This window comes from Haemaphysalis longicornis, unplaced genomic scaffold (assembly GCF_048455015.1).
Source record: "Haemaphysalis longicornis isolate Haplotype H1 unplaced genomic scaffold, Haemaphysalis longicornis Haplotype H1 scaffold_4, whole genome shotgun sequence".
NCBI lineage: Eukaryota > Metazoa > Arthropoda > Arachnida > Ixodida > Ixodidae > Haemaphysalis > Haemaphysalis longicornis.
This window is the reverse complement of record NW_027526361.1, coordinates 86,147,457-86,164,809: the sequence shown is the minus strand read 5'-3', so window position 1 is coordinate 86,164,809 and position 17,353 is coordinate 86,147,457. Positions and strand designations below refer to the sequence as shown.

General features: G+C 46.1%; 1 protein-coding gene across 1 annotated transcript in view; it reads left to right on the top strand.

Moving 5' to 3' along the window:
• Positions 1-6,493: 6,493 nt before the first annotated feature.
• LOC144179815 (uncharacterized) overlaps positions 6,494-17,353 on the top strand; it is a gene marked incomplete at its 5' end in the record, with an annotated part of 31,302 nt that continues 20,442 nt past the window's right edge. Inside the window, one exon of the mRNA XM_077708248.1 lies at positions 6,494-6,887. Within this exon, the coding sequence (XP_077564374.1) occupies positions 6,494-6,887 (394 nt within the window). The remainder of the gene's footprint in view (positions 6,888-17,353) is intronic.

Sequence of the window (17,353 nt, the reverse complement as noted above, 5' to 3'; positions counted from 1 at the left end):
AGCACACAACATGACTGATGGATGGTTCACACATGCACAACCTAAAGGCCGCCATCTTAGAGAATGCAAAATAATTAAGGTGAAAGAATGCTCAAACTGCCGACATGTTTCCCAGAAAAGCTCCCGAAAACAAAGTAAAGCAATTGAATCGAAGATAAAATTGAGGAAATATGGATTGGGTGGGAACCAAACCCAAGAAATCTGAAATGTGAGATGTACAGCATCCCCAACACCAGGGTGGCTCAGTGGCTCCAGCTAACTCAAGATGGCACCAACTGAATGTGCTGTGGCCTTCAACTTGGAAACACATGTTAGAAACATGTACCGAGGCCTACTGTCATAGTTGGGGCGTACTAATTAGAGAACTAGCAATGAAGCGAGTAACACTGTGCTTTGCTGCTAAATGTCTGCTTTGGGTGTTCAACGGCGCCATCATGCAGCGTCTACTAAAACCTGCATTCATACGATACCCTCCCAACTGATTGTGCGTGAGGAGTGCAAACATGGGAAAGGAGAAAGGCACGAGGGGGAAATGATAATGAAGGAACATGCTCATCAATGGCTCAATAATGCGTTTCCATTCAATGCATCATAAGGTGTCCTTGCAATTTCGCGTTTGTTCACTGAACGTTAAACATGGTGGCGGCAGTCTGTTCAATTGAGCCCTGAGGGCTTCACCCTGTGCCATCATAGCTGACATCAATAATATATTATTGATGATGATACGAGGAAAGCGGCACTTTTGACTGCGCTTTGTCTATTCAGAAATGCGCGTAAATCCATGAAAGCTTAAAACCTAGCTTACCAATTCAAACTAGACAACTTCACAACTGACAAAAGTGGCCCTTGAGGCTATTAGACACTAGCTAGACTATCAGCCAGATTATAAATAGCTATGCAGAGACAAGTACGGGTTAAATTTCGCAAGCTTGACGCTAAACTATCAAATCAACTAAAAACTCATCATTGACACGGCATTCTTCATACGCCACCTAAGTTCATCATTAAGCAAGTCCACTGAGCAACAGCCGGGCACGTCAGACATCTGCAAGACGACAACCACAGCAGCGTCAGACGGCAACTGAAGGGCACTGAACAAGGGCGACCAACAATGGGAAGAGAGCACTTTGTAACAAACAAGCAACAAGCTCAAACACTGATGAAGTTGGCAGGAATGACACGTGCAGCATTTATCGGTGTCACCAAATGTTGCTAGAATCGTCACTCATAACCGAACAACAAAGTTCCAAACACGGCCTTCTCTCTGGGTTGAACAGCTGGCACGTTCTTTCTCAGCAGATGGTACAGCTAGGCTGAGGCACTTCGTAGGACTGGAGACCACAGGGATGTGACGATTTGACTGCTCGGTCACACATAATGGACTCGCAGATCATGGCTGTGTCAGAAGCCTTTTCAGCACGATCTTTTAGCCCCAGTGGATCAAGCGGGTCAGGGGTTCACTGGCAGGACTGATGCCTGCAAATACGGAGCATAACATACCAAGCCGCTTCAGTTTTGCGAAGTCACAAAGCTTATTCTACAAGCCACCGTGCGGGCCAGGGGCGCCTTCACAACGGCTCAAGAATTCACACCTCCAACAAGCAGTTTGATGCGAAATTGTTCTGTTTTATTTAGTCTCTGGGAGCTTGACTGTCAAATGAATCGCAACACCTAAGGAGACAGCACGCTGTTCCGGGCGCCCAGCAGCTTTTTTCTGCTGCTCGCTCGACATGCCTAACCTGCATAACCTTTCACTTATACGCAAAAATTCATGTCTGTGTCTCTTTCATAAGATATATCATACTCATAGAGCCCTTTCCGATTAACTGTTTTCGTGCCCAACCTACATGTCACGCAGTGATCACCAATACCAAGTTGGCATTCCTTTCAGCCACATGAACCAATATCTCAACTCTTTTGTCCTCAAAGATTCCGGCGACTGGAAGCACCTTCCAGCATTTATCGCATCAATCCCCGAGGCCAACGCCTCCAAAACAGCCATTTGAAACTCTGAATTGTAAGTTATTGTAACATTGCCTTTTACTGTATGTTTTTTATTTGTTAGCCAATCTTCTATGTAATGCCCGGAGCATTGAGAGTAAATAAATGAAATGAAATGACGCTGTAAAGACCGACAGTAAAAGGATGCACGGCGGGCTGTGCTCTTGCCAGCAGTTTGCTGACGACAGTGAAGTTTGCGCTGTCGTGTTGAGAAGTGCGCATTTCGCAACCACGGCGTTTATGTGAACCACGTTAAAACTTACCTTTCAGAAAGCACTAGCAACAAAGACAGCAAAACTGAGTCTCGGTGATTTGAACTATTAATAGCAGGTGTCGTCCCGGTTGTCTCAGAGTAGCCACCAACTAGCAAAATGGACATGTAATGTGTCCATCTTTTGCCACAGCTCTGCCCATGGACGGTTGCACCGAGCCGTCAGAGTAGAGCTGCAGGAGGCCGGCCGTCTCGTCCCGCAGCAGTGCAGCAACCTCCTGATGGATAGCCTGGGTGGGTGCTGACCGCTTGCTACGAATCCCGGGAGCGTAGTGCTGATGCGAACAGCTCGCCCGGTGCCAGGTGCTGGTGTCTCGAGGGGGCGACGCTGCCGAAGCTCAATGAGGCTCTCGCACATACATATCAGAGGTTTCATTGAAGGTTAACCCACAGTGGCCGGGCAGCCAAGCGAGCCGAATCTCCCGCACGTGAGAGGGGACGTAGGAGTAAAAAGTTTTGAGAATCGGGAGCCATGCACACGGACAGGGAGGGAGTCGGTGAGTAACATCACGGAAGAATGCGCCTAATCAACTTTCAGGATTACAAGAAGGAGTGCAAGAAATTCTGCATTAAAAGTTGGGATGAAATCTGGTAATCGCAATAAAAAAAGGCGGAGCGGCGTTTACTTCCTCTTTTTTTTTTGTCGGCCTCAGAGCCGATCGGCCGCCGCCTTGTGTTCGGTTTTGCATACACAAATGAACAAAACAAAACAATATAGGCCAGTGAGTGACTGGCACCACAAGAATACTCCACATATGTAAAACGCGTTTTAAAAAGTATGCATGTTGTTTACAGCGACGTATCTGTCTGCGTCAAAAAGTGTCCTTTTTGTTTTGCTCTCTTTAGCCTGGCCTTGCAACATGCCTTGCAAAGTCGCATCAAGATGGCATCAATAGTGGCGGCTCCCAACGGGAGGGTTGTTTTGAAAGTTTGTCAAGTGAATTTCCCATTTCTTCTTGCGTGTGCCAAAGTGTTTCAAAAACACTGAAGGACTCTTCGGTGTGAAGATCGCTGGCCGGATGCCCAAGAAAACAGTTTGTGGTGTTTACGGGGTGCCAATCGCGGCCGCTTGCTGCAGTGGTTGCTGTGAACGGCAAGACAAACAATAGACAATGATACGCGTACCAATTTCGTTGTTTTCACTCCCGGCAGTGTCTGTGCTGCCTCCTTGCTGCCTCCTCCACCAGTGCTTGAGCTTGCAGTGTATTTGTTACGGACTGCTGTGTTATTGTGATTTGTTACGGATGCTGCTGTGGTTGTGAGCACATGTTTAAATGAAGCACTTGGGTGGTGTACGAAAAATGCCGTGTGTAAATGAAGATGTTTTTCTTTCGTTGCGATTCTTAATCTTTTATCGTTGCAGCCATTTCCCCAATCTTTGACAATGCATGGAACTGTGCATAAGCCGGCTGCTAATTTGCCTAACATCTTTTCGCGTAAATGGATACATCACTATATTGTCAACATTGTCTGTCTGGAATATATAAGCTGGGTTTTAAGTGATTATGGTTGACTTACACACATGTTTGAGGAGAAAAGCAGAGTTGAAAGTGTTGTTTTTCTCATGCCACTCTCCCCAATAGTTTGTTTACGTTGGCTATGATGACATACTGGCAATCCGTCAGGGCTAAATTTAAGATAGCATTGTTTAACATGCAGAGTGAACAAACAAAAAATTACGGAGACACCTTGTGATATAGTTTAATGGTAGTGCAGTAATGTGCCATTACTGAAAATGCCCTCGTATTATCGCTTCCCCTCGCACCTTTGTCATTTCCCATTTTCGCACTGCTTTCACACCATCTGTTGAAGCAGTTATATTTGATTGCGGGTTTCAGTATAGGTGCCTAATGGTGGCACTGCTGTTGAACACTAAGCAAAGCGGGCATTTTGAAGATAATCGTGTTGTGGCTTGCTTGTTTGCTAGTTGCACAATCAGCATTTCCGAACTACAAATGTAAGCCTCGGTACATGTATCCAACGTTCGCTTCCAAGTCAGATGCCACAGTGCATTCAGTGTGTACGCCTTCAGTTAGCTGGAGCCATTGAGCCACCGGGTTGTAGGGGACGCCTGTTTGTCTCTCATTTCAGAAGCCCTGGGTTTGGTTCCCACCCAGATTCATATTTGATCGATTTTCTTTTCGACTCAGTGGCTTTACTCGGTTTGGGAGCTTTTCTGAGGAACATGCTTTAATTTCTGCTAGTTTTGTACTGTTTGAGATACTGGCCTTTCCTTTGTGTGTGTGAAGCATCCGTCAGCCATGTTGTGTGCTTTTCTTTTCCCCTTGGTAACACCAGGTTTTTCACCTACTGAGTCTACTAATGCTTTTGTATTAAACAGTTCACACTAACAAAAAAAATCTAAAGTTTGGGAAGCATACATAGCATGAAAACAGACTGCAAACTAGTATGGCTTTATTGCAGCGGTTGATAGGGTTGCCATAGTTGGTGTACAGGGTTTTGTGATCTGCCACCTGCTATAAATGAATCGAGAGTCTAGAGGTCTTTAAGTAATTAATTAATCAGGTGGAAGACAATAATGACCGACCGCGGCGGCTCAGTGGCTATTGCTGCTGAGGACAAGGATGCGGCTTCAATTCTCGGCTGCAGCGGCTGCATTTCTGATGGAGGCAAAAAGCAAAAACGCCTGTGTGTACGAAATTTTGGCGCACGTTAAATATCCGCAGGTGATCAAAATTAATCCGGAGCCCTCCAATACGGCGTGCCTCATCGCCTGCATTGTGTCAGCGTGTTAAACCCTACAATCAATCAATCAATCGACGCTTAATAACGAGGCCACAAATAGGACATAGACTCACTTGCTTCAGTGTCCCTTTAGGTTCATTGGGCGGAGAACAGCTTTGTGTTGCCCTATTCCTTGCGTGACTGTCGTGAATGGAACTTTGTCTGGTTCATTTGTTAGAGGTTAAACATGGACACAATTTTTTCGGGAAGGCTCCAAGGCAGTTTGAAAGAAATTGGCCATGTATCTGCTCTACAAATAATGTCAAAAGACAGTTGTGTGCCTCCTGTGCCATGTAACTCCTCTGCTCTCCACTCCAACCCCTCGCACTATTCCGTCCCTGTCTCGGTTCTCTTGTGATTAGCTGTACAGAGGTTTGTCCAGTGTGACCTTATTTTCCCTCCTTTCAAATGCTCACAGCAACCTGTTGGGACAGTGCGCACCCCTTTTTCTTTATGTTTTCTTTCTTTCTCTGCGTACAACTACTTGAGCGCATTCGTGCTTTCGTTTACCTCACACATGCTGGGGTCTTTCTGCTCCATTTTTAATGCCACCCTTTTTTCATTGATCATAAAACAACCCGGGTGAATTCTTTACTATAAGAACACGGGACCTACCGGTTAAGTACTTACATTTTGTCTCCAATGTTTTCCTTGCAATGAATAATGAGGACATCAGATTTAGTTGTGTGAAGCAGTTCTGCAGATACTTAATTCTTTTTGATAAATGGGCTCAACTTTTGGCCAGAAGGCCAGTTAGAGGGACAGACACACTGGTCAAAATTGTCATGCTTAAGTAGCTTAAGGTAGACTGTCATCTATAAAATCTTAGTGCTGATTCAGTCAGTGTGTTCATCTGTGGAAGGGCTCTATTTTAACTGCGCAGCTGTTCTAGCGCTGGCCGTGTCTACAGCCTGTGCTGGTATCGTGTCATGCTTCTCTGGAGCGAGTTTCTCCGCCACGCAAAAACCGGTTACCAGTATAGAAAAAACTCATAGAAAATAAAAACACGATCCTGCGTCCTGCATAACTTGATATGACTGGTCGTGTTGCCCCTGGAGAAATGTCTTTGCAGCAGTGCTTTTTATTTGGAGGTGAAACCAACTTGAAGGGGTTGATGTAAGCTCTGTCTGGCTTTTCCACATTGTTTGTTGCACTGTGACGCATTGCCATCTCTGGAAGGACAACGATAACAAAAAATGGCTAACTTGTGTGTTATAGAGTATTCCGCTACAAATTGTGGCAATCAACTGCAAAGATTACTAAGATGCTGAGTTTCATATACTAGTCATAAGTTTACGGTGAAGTTGTTCTACAGAATCGCTGTGCGCTGTCAATACATGGCTGTCTGCAGAGGGAGTGTGTTTATAAAAGAAGCGGTCAGAACTGTCGTTTTACCAGAACTATCTGGAAACAAAATTCTGTGAGAATTAGCAGCTAAGACTATTCTAACATTATGCTACAGAGCTCCGCTGGTGATCCTTGTTCACACAGAGTGGAAGGGCACTGAAATTTTCCCTCTCTTTCTCGGTTGCAGGCTCTTCTCCCTCACCAAATGGCCACAAGGTGCAGCACGACTCCCCGGCTGGTCGCTGGCTGCTGCGCTGCCACCAGTGCAGCTTCTCGACAACGTGCCCAAGCCACCTGCAGAGGCACCAGCGCATACATACGGGGGAGCGCCCCTACCGATGCCACCTGTGCCCCAACGCCTTTGCCCAGAAGAGTCACCTGGTCACCCACGTGCACACACACGGGGGAGAGGCCCTTCCCCTGCGTCTTCTGCACCATGGCCTTCACACGTCACATCCGGAGGAAAGCCCACGAGGAGAAGGATCACCGCCACCACCAGTAGTGCCCAGGGAGCAGGGACCAGGTGGGTCGTTGCGCACACTCCCTCCAATGAGATCGGAGGGAGCAGGTACCTTTGTGCGGTCATTAGCCAGAGGGATTGTGCAGGACAGTAAAAGGGGGGTCATAAAGAAAGATCCCATTTTATTCTATGGGACCTGACTACGGCCGAATGTTTTGTCCTAACATCGTGGCCTCACCAGCAGGGTGACAATTGCTCCACTCTAGTGTGGGAAGTCTGATTGTGGGTACGACTGAGTGAATGAATAAAGTTTATTGCTGTAAAGATGGAGGAACGTGGAGGGGAAGAGAAGTGTGAGGGAATCACAGGTGGAGCCCTTAGTACAGTGCTGCAGTGGCTCTTGCCCCCGTTTTCGCCTGGCTGGTTAAGTCCTCTGGGATCTGTTAGTCAGGGCTGGTGGACGGCCTCCCATGATTCTTATGAAGTCGGTGGTGGGTCCTGTAATGTGTGAGCCACCCACACCACTTCTCCGAGGTGTGGGCATGCCCACGTGGCATGGAAGAGGCTAGCAGTCTCTCCAGTTCGCTTGCAGTCTTCGGCGTAGCAGCGTGCCATTGGCGGAAAACCTTTGCCCAGCGAGATTTATAAATGAAACTGTTCGTACAGTGGAACCCCGCTGATACATCCCTGGGTCTTATGACGCAAACACCTGCTTTTCTCACCCGCTTGATGCAAGTTTCTTCCTTTCACAGTGCTTTCTCGCTCTATCTCTGCTCTCGGCTTATCAGTGTCTTTCGAAACCATGTTGTCGCTCCGCTCCTTTTTTTTGCCAGGGTGTCGAACCGGAACCAAACCGAACCGAAAACCGGAACTGAACCGGTATTTTTGTCAGGACTGAACCCGAACCGTTATTTTTTGAGCACGCTTAACCCGAACTGGAACTGAACGGAAAAAAGAAATTACAGTTACCGGTTCATGCCGAAACGGTTCGGCCCTCCGTTGTTGATATTGCACTGTCAGTAGAATTCAGGCCTTTTTTCTTTCACGTACCATCAACTTCATACCCGCTCGCGCACTTTCCCCTCCAGACAATTTATTTATTATTTATTTAGAGATACTGCCAATCTCGTGAGAGATCATAGCAGGTGGGCAAAAAAAAGTACATTGAAGTGTAAAAAATGCGTCACAGAATGTGATAGTCAGTACTAAATGCATAGCAATACAGCGCACAATGTATAATAACAGAGCGGTTTCAGTGATCATCGTGTGCATATTACTGGCATTAATACACTCTGACATCACTAAAAGCAAACTCACACAGCTTTATGTCTGAAAAGGTATACATTTGGTTGATCCTTTCAACAAAACATACAGCCATAAAAGCAATCGAACTGTAAAAGACTCAGAGTAACACATACAAACAGACGATGACGACAGTTTATAATACGGGTAGCGCCACATGGTTAGGTTTAAAAAAAACTAAATTTGCACCATTTTCTTTTCCACAAGTTTTAAAAATGTTGTCATTGAAGTGGCACTCGTGATGGATGGGCTTAGTTTGTTCCATTCTCTTATAGCTAGAGGGAAAAAGGAGTTCCTGAGACAGTTAGTGCGGCAAGGGAATTCAGTGAGTGTAAAAGAGTGCTTATTACGCGTCGGTCGTGTCTGTACGACCGAGATGAGGTTTGTGGTACTAATGTTCATCTGATTATGAAGCAATTGGAACAGGAACTTTAAACGCGCTAATTTCGCCCTATTTTGCATGGTCAGCAACTCAGCTTTAACAGGAACTTTAAACGCGCTAATTTCGCCCTATTTTGCATGGTCAGCAACTCAGCTTTTTTTAATAACCCGGAAGGTGACTCTGTTATTTTGTATTTGTTGAATATAAACCTAACCGTTTTCCGTTGTATTGCTTCGACTTTGTTGATATGCACTCTTTCGGAAGGGAACCAGACGATGTTTGCGTACTCTAAGATTGTTCTGACGAATGTGTTGTACGCAAGCAGCTTTGTCTCAGGGGGCGTGAGATGCAGGTGGCGCCTGAGAAAAAATAGCCGTTTCAGAGCGGATGATGTAATGTTGTTGATATGGGATCGCCACCTAAGATCATGCGTCATGGTGAGCCCTAAGTATTTATACACTGTCACCCTGGTAAGGGGCGTGTCGTTCATCGTGTACGCAAATTCAGAAATACATTTTTTCCTCGTTACGATCAAAAAAGCGGATTTGAGTACGTTTATTTTCATCTGCCAATCATTACACCACCTGGAAATAGATTTTAACGTTTCATTTAGAATTATGTGGTCATCAGGTGAATTAATCTCTCGGTAAATAATGCAGTCATCTGCGAAGAGCCTGATTTTGGTTCCGGATTGGGCAGGTAGGTCGTTTATGTAAATGAGGAAGAGAATTGGAGCCAGGACACTACCCTGTGTAACGCCAGACGTGACCGGGACAATTTCGGACGCTTCTTTTTGGACTAGAACAAACTGCTGCCGATCCGTCAAGTAGTCAATGAGCCAGTTAACAATGACCCCATCGCCTAACGTGGATTCAAGTTTCTTAATTAGTTTTTTGTGTGGTACACGATCAAACGCTTTGGATAGGTCCAAAAAAATTAAATCTATTTGCTTCTGACCGTCAATGCTTAGTGATAAATAGAGACCGGAACTTTAGGCAAAATGCCTATTTTTTATTCCAGTCCGTATCGAGCCTATTTAACATATAAGCATGAACTAAAGGAAGGGGAACATTTTAAGCAATAGTTGATTGTGCCTATACGTGCCTATTTTGAGGTTCGTGCCTATACAAGCTTTTAAGCGCCTATAAATGCCTTTTTTGTGCTGTCGAGTACAGACTTTGCCTCAATCAGTCGTATATCTCGATGGAAAAAAAGGAAATCTATTGTTGGACTGATGGGAATGCATGAGCATCTTGTCTCTCTCCATTGCTAACTTGAGGCCTCGCCCGATGCTCATTCCTTTCTCTTCAGACATCCGCCACGCAGAGTTTCTTTCACCCCACTCAGTAAAGCGTATAACCACAAAAATATCATCATCTTCTTCCTACACTATGCCAACCATGCTTAGCGTTCTAATAATCTCAGCGGTCTCGTTTTCTCGCTCTAGCAGCGGCTTTGGCTGCCTGTCTTTCCTTTTGTAGTCTGCCAGTATCGCCATTAGCCGCAGTATTTTTCATTTCTTCCTCGTTTGCCACCCTAAACTGGCTGCGTGCTCGATAATTATACAACGCGGGCAATCAGTGGCAGGAGTCACAGAGACCCGCCGAGACTCCCCGTGACTGACGGGCACGTCTGCAGAGGCAGCTGCCGCTCAGTCGCACTCCTGTTAAAGTATTCTTAGCACCGTCGCTCTCGTCACTCACGCAGCCGGCGATCTCTAAGCGCTATCTCACTTTACCGTTTTTGGGTTTATGTCGCTGGCTGTTTGACAGAGTGACGCGTAGCGACGGAAATATTACCCGAAATGCCCTATATATTGTTCGCGCAATAATACAGTGCTAACAGTGGCATAAATTGTTTTGTCACAGACAGGAGAACACGTGTTTTGAGGAATGGTCTCGTCGAATTTAGTCTGCAAGGCATGCAAGGTGAAAATAAAGAGTACGCGTTGTCCCCCAACCAGTCGGCGTGCAGCGAGTATAGAAAACAGTATGTTTGTGAATGGGGGTATGAAGTAATGAAAATGACGAGGCGCGCTGGCGTTGGAAATGGGTTCGCACTGGCTTGTTTGGAAGAAAACAAGAGAGCAATTGAAAACGTTGTATTTAGCATTTTTAAGGGTTTTTATTGAATGCTAGCGGCATAAAAAGATTCTTGCGGGTTCCGTCGGCGCGTCGTCTGCTAGCGCCCCCAACGATAGCGCGCAAGCGCCAGCCTGCGAGGGAGCCGGCCAATAAAAGCCCTACCTCTCAAGGCCAGGACGGTACTGCGGGAAAGCACAGCTACTCTCTCGGCAAGATGCGCAACATTGACTTTCACGCCTTTCCTTCTGCTTAAAAAATTGCAAATAAATCTGAACCCTTTCCCACTTATTTACCTCGGACGGGATTTCGAAAAGCCTTTCTAAACAATGCAAAACAATTACAAATTGCTCGCGAATCCCTCCCCCCCCCCCCCAAAAAAAAAAGGTCGGATTTGTTTGGTGTCGAGAATATTGCAGCGCAGATTGCACGCGGGCGAGGCTAGAGCGTGCCCTAGAGAGGCAGCGCGAGGCTAGCTTGTGGCAAGATTAAGAGAAAACCTATTGACCCTATCACTACAGCCAGCACGTCAGCGTAGTTGGCGTTTCTGCTCTCTCCGTAATCCGTCCGAAGCCTGCCGACGAATGCCGAAGATTAAGACGCCGAAAAGTGTCCTTATCCGGCAATGGACCAGTGGATCGCAGTGCTACACCGTCGACGGAGAAACAGTATTCTGCCAACCCTGCGGAAAGCAGGTGAGAATACAATACTTTCCACTTGATCTTAATTAACGATATCATGCACTTGACGTGAACACTGGACCAACCGTAAACGTGACGCCTCCAACAGTGCTTACGCTAAATTTATTCTGAATGCTCAGAACTTGCCAATAATGTGCGTTTTAAGAACTTTTTACGGTAACTGCTATTCATTGTTGTGCAATGTTTGCAACCTAATTCGGGAACTGGCTTCCTTATTGAAAATTTCCGGCACAGTGTTGATCGGATTGTTGTATAAGCATCATGATTTTAAAAACGGTTACCTGCTATTGCGCAGCTGGCCAACTTCGCCATTCCTTGAGCTATTGTCAGGTTTACAACTCTACATGACTAAAAGCAAAAGTACACTAGCAACGTTTCACGTGCCTTACGCAATATCTTAGTTTTCGTTACTGTTTTCTTCGCGCAGGTACCCTGTGAAAAAAAGTTCCACTTGCAGCAGCATGAAAGAACAGCACTGCATCAAGCCAATGCTCTGCGCAACCAGCCGTCGACATCAAGACAATCGTTCCTGGCTGAAAGTATTGCTCAAGGAAAAAAAAAGTGAATTCAGCGCTGACCTGTGCGAAGCATTAGTCGCTGCTAACATCCCTTGGGCGAAAATCGAAAACAAGACTTTCAAGAATTTCTTGCAAAAGTACTGCAAACAAAAGGTACCATCAGAGTCGACTCTTCGCAAGGAGTACCTGCGACCACTGTACGAGAAGACGCTACAAGAAATTAGAAGAGAAATCGGTGAATTCCACATTTGGATTTCTGTGGACGAGACGACAGATGTCACCGGACGAGTACTCGGTCACTTTGTAGTCAGAAAGCTTGACGCAGAAGAGAAAACAACACCCTTCCTGGTTTGCTCAAAAGAGCTAGAAAAAACTAGCGGAGAGACCATCGCCCGCTTCGTGAACTCGTCATTGAAGCTTCTGTACCCCTCCGGAGCCCACGACGACCGAGTACTGCTGCTCTACACAGATGCAGCAGCTTATATGCTTAAGGCTGGTGCACTTCTCAAGGTTTTTTACCCAGAACTATTGCACGTCACTTGTCTTGCTCACGGGATTCATCGGGTGTGTGAAGAGCTACGAAAGTCGTTCAGTTCGGTCAACGAACTGATAGCTGTAGGGAAGGCGGTGTTCCTCAAGGCTCCTTCCCGCGTTCGTGCTTTCAGGGAGCAGCTGCCGGGTGTACCTCTTCCACCGGAGCCTGTTGTTACCCGCTGGGGAACTTGGCTGACGGCAGTGGAATACTACAACCAACACTTAAACGGTGTCAAGGCTGTTGTAAGCAGCTTTGCTGAAGATGAGAGTGTCGCCGTGAGAAGGGCCCAGAAGGTTCTACATGATGTTACACTTGCATGTGACTTGGCCTATTTGTGTGCCCATTTCACGTTCTTGGCAACAACAATACAGAAACTTGAAAGTTCGGGCACAACGCTGACTGAAAATATTCAGCTGATTTTGGACGCACAGGAAAGGTTCGCTAGTGCTCCCAGGGGACCGGTTGCTGACAGAGCTATAGAGAAGCTTAAGTCTGTGTTGGACAGAAATCCCGGATTTTCGACGCTGACGGAACTGTCTGAGGTTTTGAGCGGCGGACATACCGCGATTCCAGATGGAATCAAAACATCCAACGTGCCAAAGTACAAGTACGCTCCGCTAACCTCAGTGGATGTGGAGCGTTCTTTCTCTGCGTACAAGACGATATTGACTGACAGAAGGCACAACTTCAAGCCCGAAAACCTGGAGATGGTGCTTGTTTGCCACTGCTTCCACAGCCTTTCGCACAGTGTTGCGTCACCCTAGATATCTTGAAATCGTCACCCTTGAGTGTTTTATGAAGAAAATAAAATTGCATTTTCAAAATACCGATGTTTGTAGCCTGTGTTTACTCTAAACCGAAAAATTGCACTGAAATACGCCGCCTGAGTAAATATTATTCGAGCCTATATATGCCTATATGGTAGTACTTAGTGCCTATATATGCCTAAATTTCAATTTTGAGCGCCTTCAATAGGCGCCTAAAACCCGTTTTTTTAGTGCCTAAACTTCCGGTCTCTAGTGATAAATCATGGGTGAGCTCTAACAGTTGAGTGGTCGTCGAGAGACCCTTCCGAAAACCATGTTGGCAAGGGGACAAGAAGTGCTCACGTTCAAGATGTGTTATTATGTGTTTAAGGATTACATGTTCAAGAATCTTACACACCGTACAGGTTAAAGAAATAGGCCTGAAATTAGACCCATCCGTTTTGTTTCCCGATTTATGTACCGGAATTATTTTGGCAAGCTTCCATTCTTTCGGCAGTCTACCCACAGTTAATGACTTATTAAAAAGAACGCATAAATATTTTGATACCCATTCAGAGTATCTTTTAAGAAAAATATTTGGTACGTTATCAGGTCCGGTGGATTTCTTTGTATCTATGGCTAATAAAAGATTCAATACTCCGGCTTCGGTTACCGTGAGAGGTCCCATAGTACCGTGATTAAACGGGCCTATGGGTGGTAAGTTACCATCACCGACTGTAACGACAGACTGGAAGTAGGTATTAAGTAAGTTTGCTGTTTTTACGTTGTCTTCAGCTGATGTGGGTTGATCATTACGTTTCTTGGGGTTTAAGTAATTCCAAAATTTTGTGGGAGCGCTCTTCATAAAACTAGGCAGGGTCTTAGTGAAGTAATTAGACTTTGCAATCTTTATTTTAGATTTAAGAGTGGTAATTGCCGTGGCAAGTAGGTTTTCGCTTGATTGTTGAGAGTTTGCTTTTCGTGCCTTTCTTAGCCATTTCACCTTTCGTTTGGCGTGGATGATATCTCGCGTAATCCATGGGTTTCCTTTATTAGGCCTCTTGCGTTTGGTTGGCACGTAATTATTAATACAAAAAAAGATTATATCTTTAAACTTGTGCCATAGTCTGTCTATGTCTGCTGAATTTTCCGTCTCAAGCTTTGCGAAGCCGTCGTATTCGTGAATCAAATGGTCGAGTATGCTTACATCGTCAGCATTCATAAAATCGTGAAACGTTGTCGGTGGTGGCAGGGAAACCAGTCGGCCTTCTTCCGGTATAGAGCAATACGTCAGCTGGTGGTCTGATATGCCTTCAAATATATCTATTTTACTGTTTTCGGGTGAGTAGTGATCGCTTATAAATATTAGGTCGAGAACATTAGACGTTGTTCCTTGCGTGCGCGTGGGTTGCTTTATTAGTTGGTGCAGGTTAAAATCTAGCATGATATCGCAGACTATATCGGAGTTCGGAGAATGAAACGTCATGGCTTGCCAATTGATATCAGGGACGTTGAAATCGCCAAACAAGATCAGTCTGGTGCCTTTTAGGTGTGTAGCTATAGGGTGTATTCACAGGGCTTTGGGCCGCGCGGCGGCGCTACCTGCGCGGCGGCGACGACGCCATATTTGAGGTTGCACTCCGCCGCGCGGGCAGCTCGTTTCCCGACGCGAAACGTGGTTTGCAGCGTGCTGCTGGCGAGAACGTTCGTGTGGACGGTGTTTTTTCTGCGTGATTCGTGGGTTTGCGAATGCCTCGTCCTACCGAGTAGCTAGCATTGTTCTCGCTTCGAAAATCCGGACTGCGCTGGTCTCCTACAACCACAGACCCGAAGCAGGCCGCACGACAAAATAAAAAAAGCGCGCCGTGTATTTTTTTTTTTTTTTTCCTTTCGCTGTTTCGAAGCGATGGCTAGGGCAGTGCTTGAAGGCTGTCTGTCTTCATTCGACGAATTCTCAAAGAAGTTATCGATAATATGGCTAATCAGTATCGAATCTGCTGGAACCCGTTTCATCTAGGTGGGCCCCGGGACGATGGGCGCCGGAGCTTTCACCTCGCACCTCGTCACATGTTTGAAACATTCGCATGCTTAAAATGTTCACAAATTAAGGTAGCCGGCGTACTTTATGGATGAGATGAACCATACTGGCCTCGCAGCCTCAACATGGGCTATACTTCGGGTGTTGAGGTGGACGCACGCGTACATGCAATATCGCTTCCCAGTTAATTGCGGGCATCCAAATTGATCCAATTCTTTTTCGTCGCCTTCGACTGTTCTCTAATGACCAAGCGTGTTACGTGATCAGACACTAAAGCTTGACGCTGGGTACACAGTTTGACTACTTCAAAAAAAGTGCAGAGACGTATTACATTAACATAACGTATGCAGTGACAAACTACAGCAGCCTTTGTCACTTGTCTCTGCGCTGCTTTCGAAGTAGCCAAGGCGTACGTGTTCCATATTCTTGTTCTGCTTATAATTTCCGTTTGGTCTTTACCGAAAGGAAGACTTGAAACTCATCGGTGGGATCTTTGTCGTCACCACCTTACCTAATTTTATCACGTACTTACCTCGCGATGGTTTCCACCCAGACCCTGTGCGTAATTGTTCCACTTCATTAGGAGCTCAAATGGACGACCTCCGTGCGTTCAACGCAAAGAACACTGTCGCCAGAGCACCTCACCGTCTCTCATAATCCTCAAGAAGTGCGCAACATGCCTGGGTGGAACGGTAAAACCAGCTCCTCTCTCACACGCCACCACCACATCAAATATCCTCGCAGCCTTGGGTGAAGAAATTTTCTCAACTCGTGCCACGGTCACTTCAAGCAACGCAGGAAATAATGAAATCAGCGCACGGGGACAGTTGCATTCGTCACGCGAAATCATACCGCCTTCAAGCACTGCCGTTGCCTTCGCTTCGATACAACAACAACAAAAAAAAAAGACTGCGCGCTTGCTTTTGTCGTTCGGTCTGCTTCGGGTCTGCAGTTGTAGACGTGAACAGCGCACCCGGAATTTCGCAGCGAAAACAATGCTGGCTACTCGTTACGACCAGGCATTCTCAAACACACGAATCACGCAGAGAAAAACACCGTCCACACGAACGTTCTTGCCAGCACCACGCCGCAAACAACGTTTCGCGTCAGGAAACGCGCTGCCCGCGCGGCGGAGTGCAACCTCGAATATGGCATCGCCGCCGCCGCGCTGGTAGCGCCGCCGCGCGGTCCAAGGCTCTGTGAATACACCCTATATAGTGATACAAGGAGGGTAGAACTTCAGCATCGCTCGAGGAACTACGATAAACGCACCCAACAGCGACACTCTGACAGCCAATTTTTAGTTTGCAAAAGATTGTGCTTCCACGTTTTCCACATCTGGGAGAACAGTGAAAGGAATAGTGTTTTTTATTAATATGGCCACGCCCCCGCCACGAGTGGGTCTATCTTTTCTTGCGACAGAGTAAGTGGGCGTAGATATCTCGTCATCCGTGATATCAGCTGTTAGCTATGTCTCTGTTATGGCTACGTGAGGCCCAACAGTAATGATTCCATGTGTTCTGATTTATTAAGGATGCTGCGGGCATTTACGTTAATGAAGCTTATTTCGGAAGCTGGTTTGCTCGTCTGGATCGAGAAGACGGGGTTAGCATCAGGGGGGAAGCACTGGGGTCGTCTTCTCGCTGGTTTTTTGATTGCGCCGCAATGTTCGGTACAGCTTTTAAAGGGATAACTTTATTGCTCACATCATCCCAATAAAAGGGCTCATCGTTTATCCAAAGTTTGTCATAAGCCAGCGCCACTTTATCTCCAGCTTCTTTTTTTGGTTTTCCGTAATTCCAGAGCTTCTTTCTTATATCCCGAACTCTGGCTGAGAAATCTTCGCTAATCGAGTAATTCGTCCCTTTCAATTTTGAACAGCTTTTGAGAACGGTGGTTTTTTCGCGAGAGTCAACTAATTTCAGAATTATTGTTTTTTGCTTGTTGGGTGTAGGCTTTCCTAGTCTGTGGATTCTTTCGATGGAAACCGGGGAACATTTAAGAATATCTGTAATAATGGTCTCATTAATTAGCTTATCAAGGCTTGCACTGTTTTCTTTTTCATTCTCCGGGACGCCAAATACGAGCAGATTTGACCTTCTTGACTGATTTTCGAGGTCATCAATCTTAAGTTCTAATGTACGCACAGTAGTTTGCAGGTGAGCGACTTGGTCTATACAGGAGGATACTTTCTTGTCAAGCAACGCAAGGCTTTCAAGCTTAGTT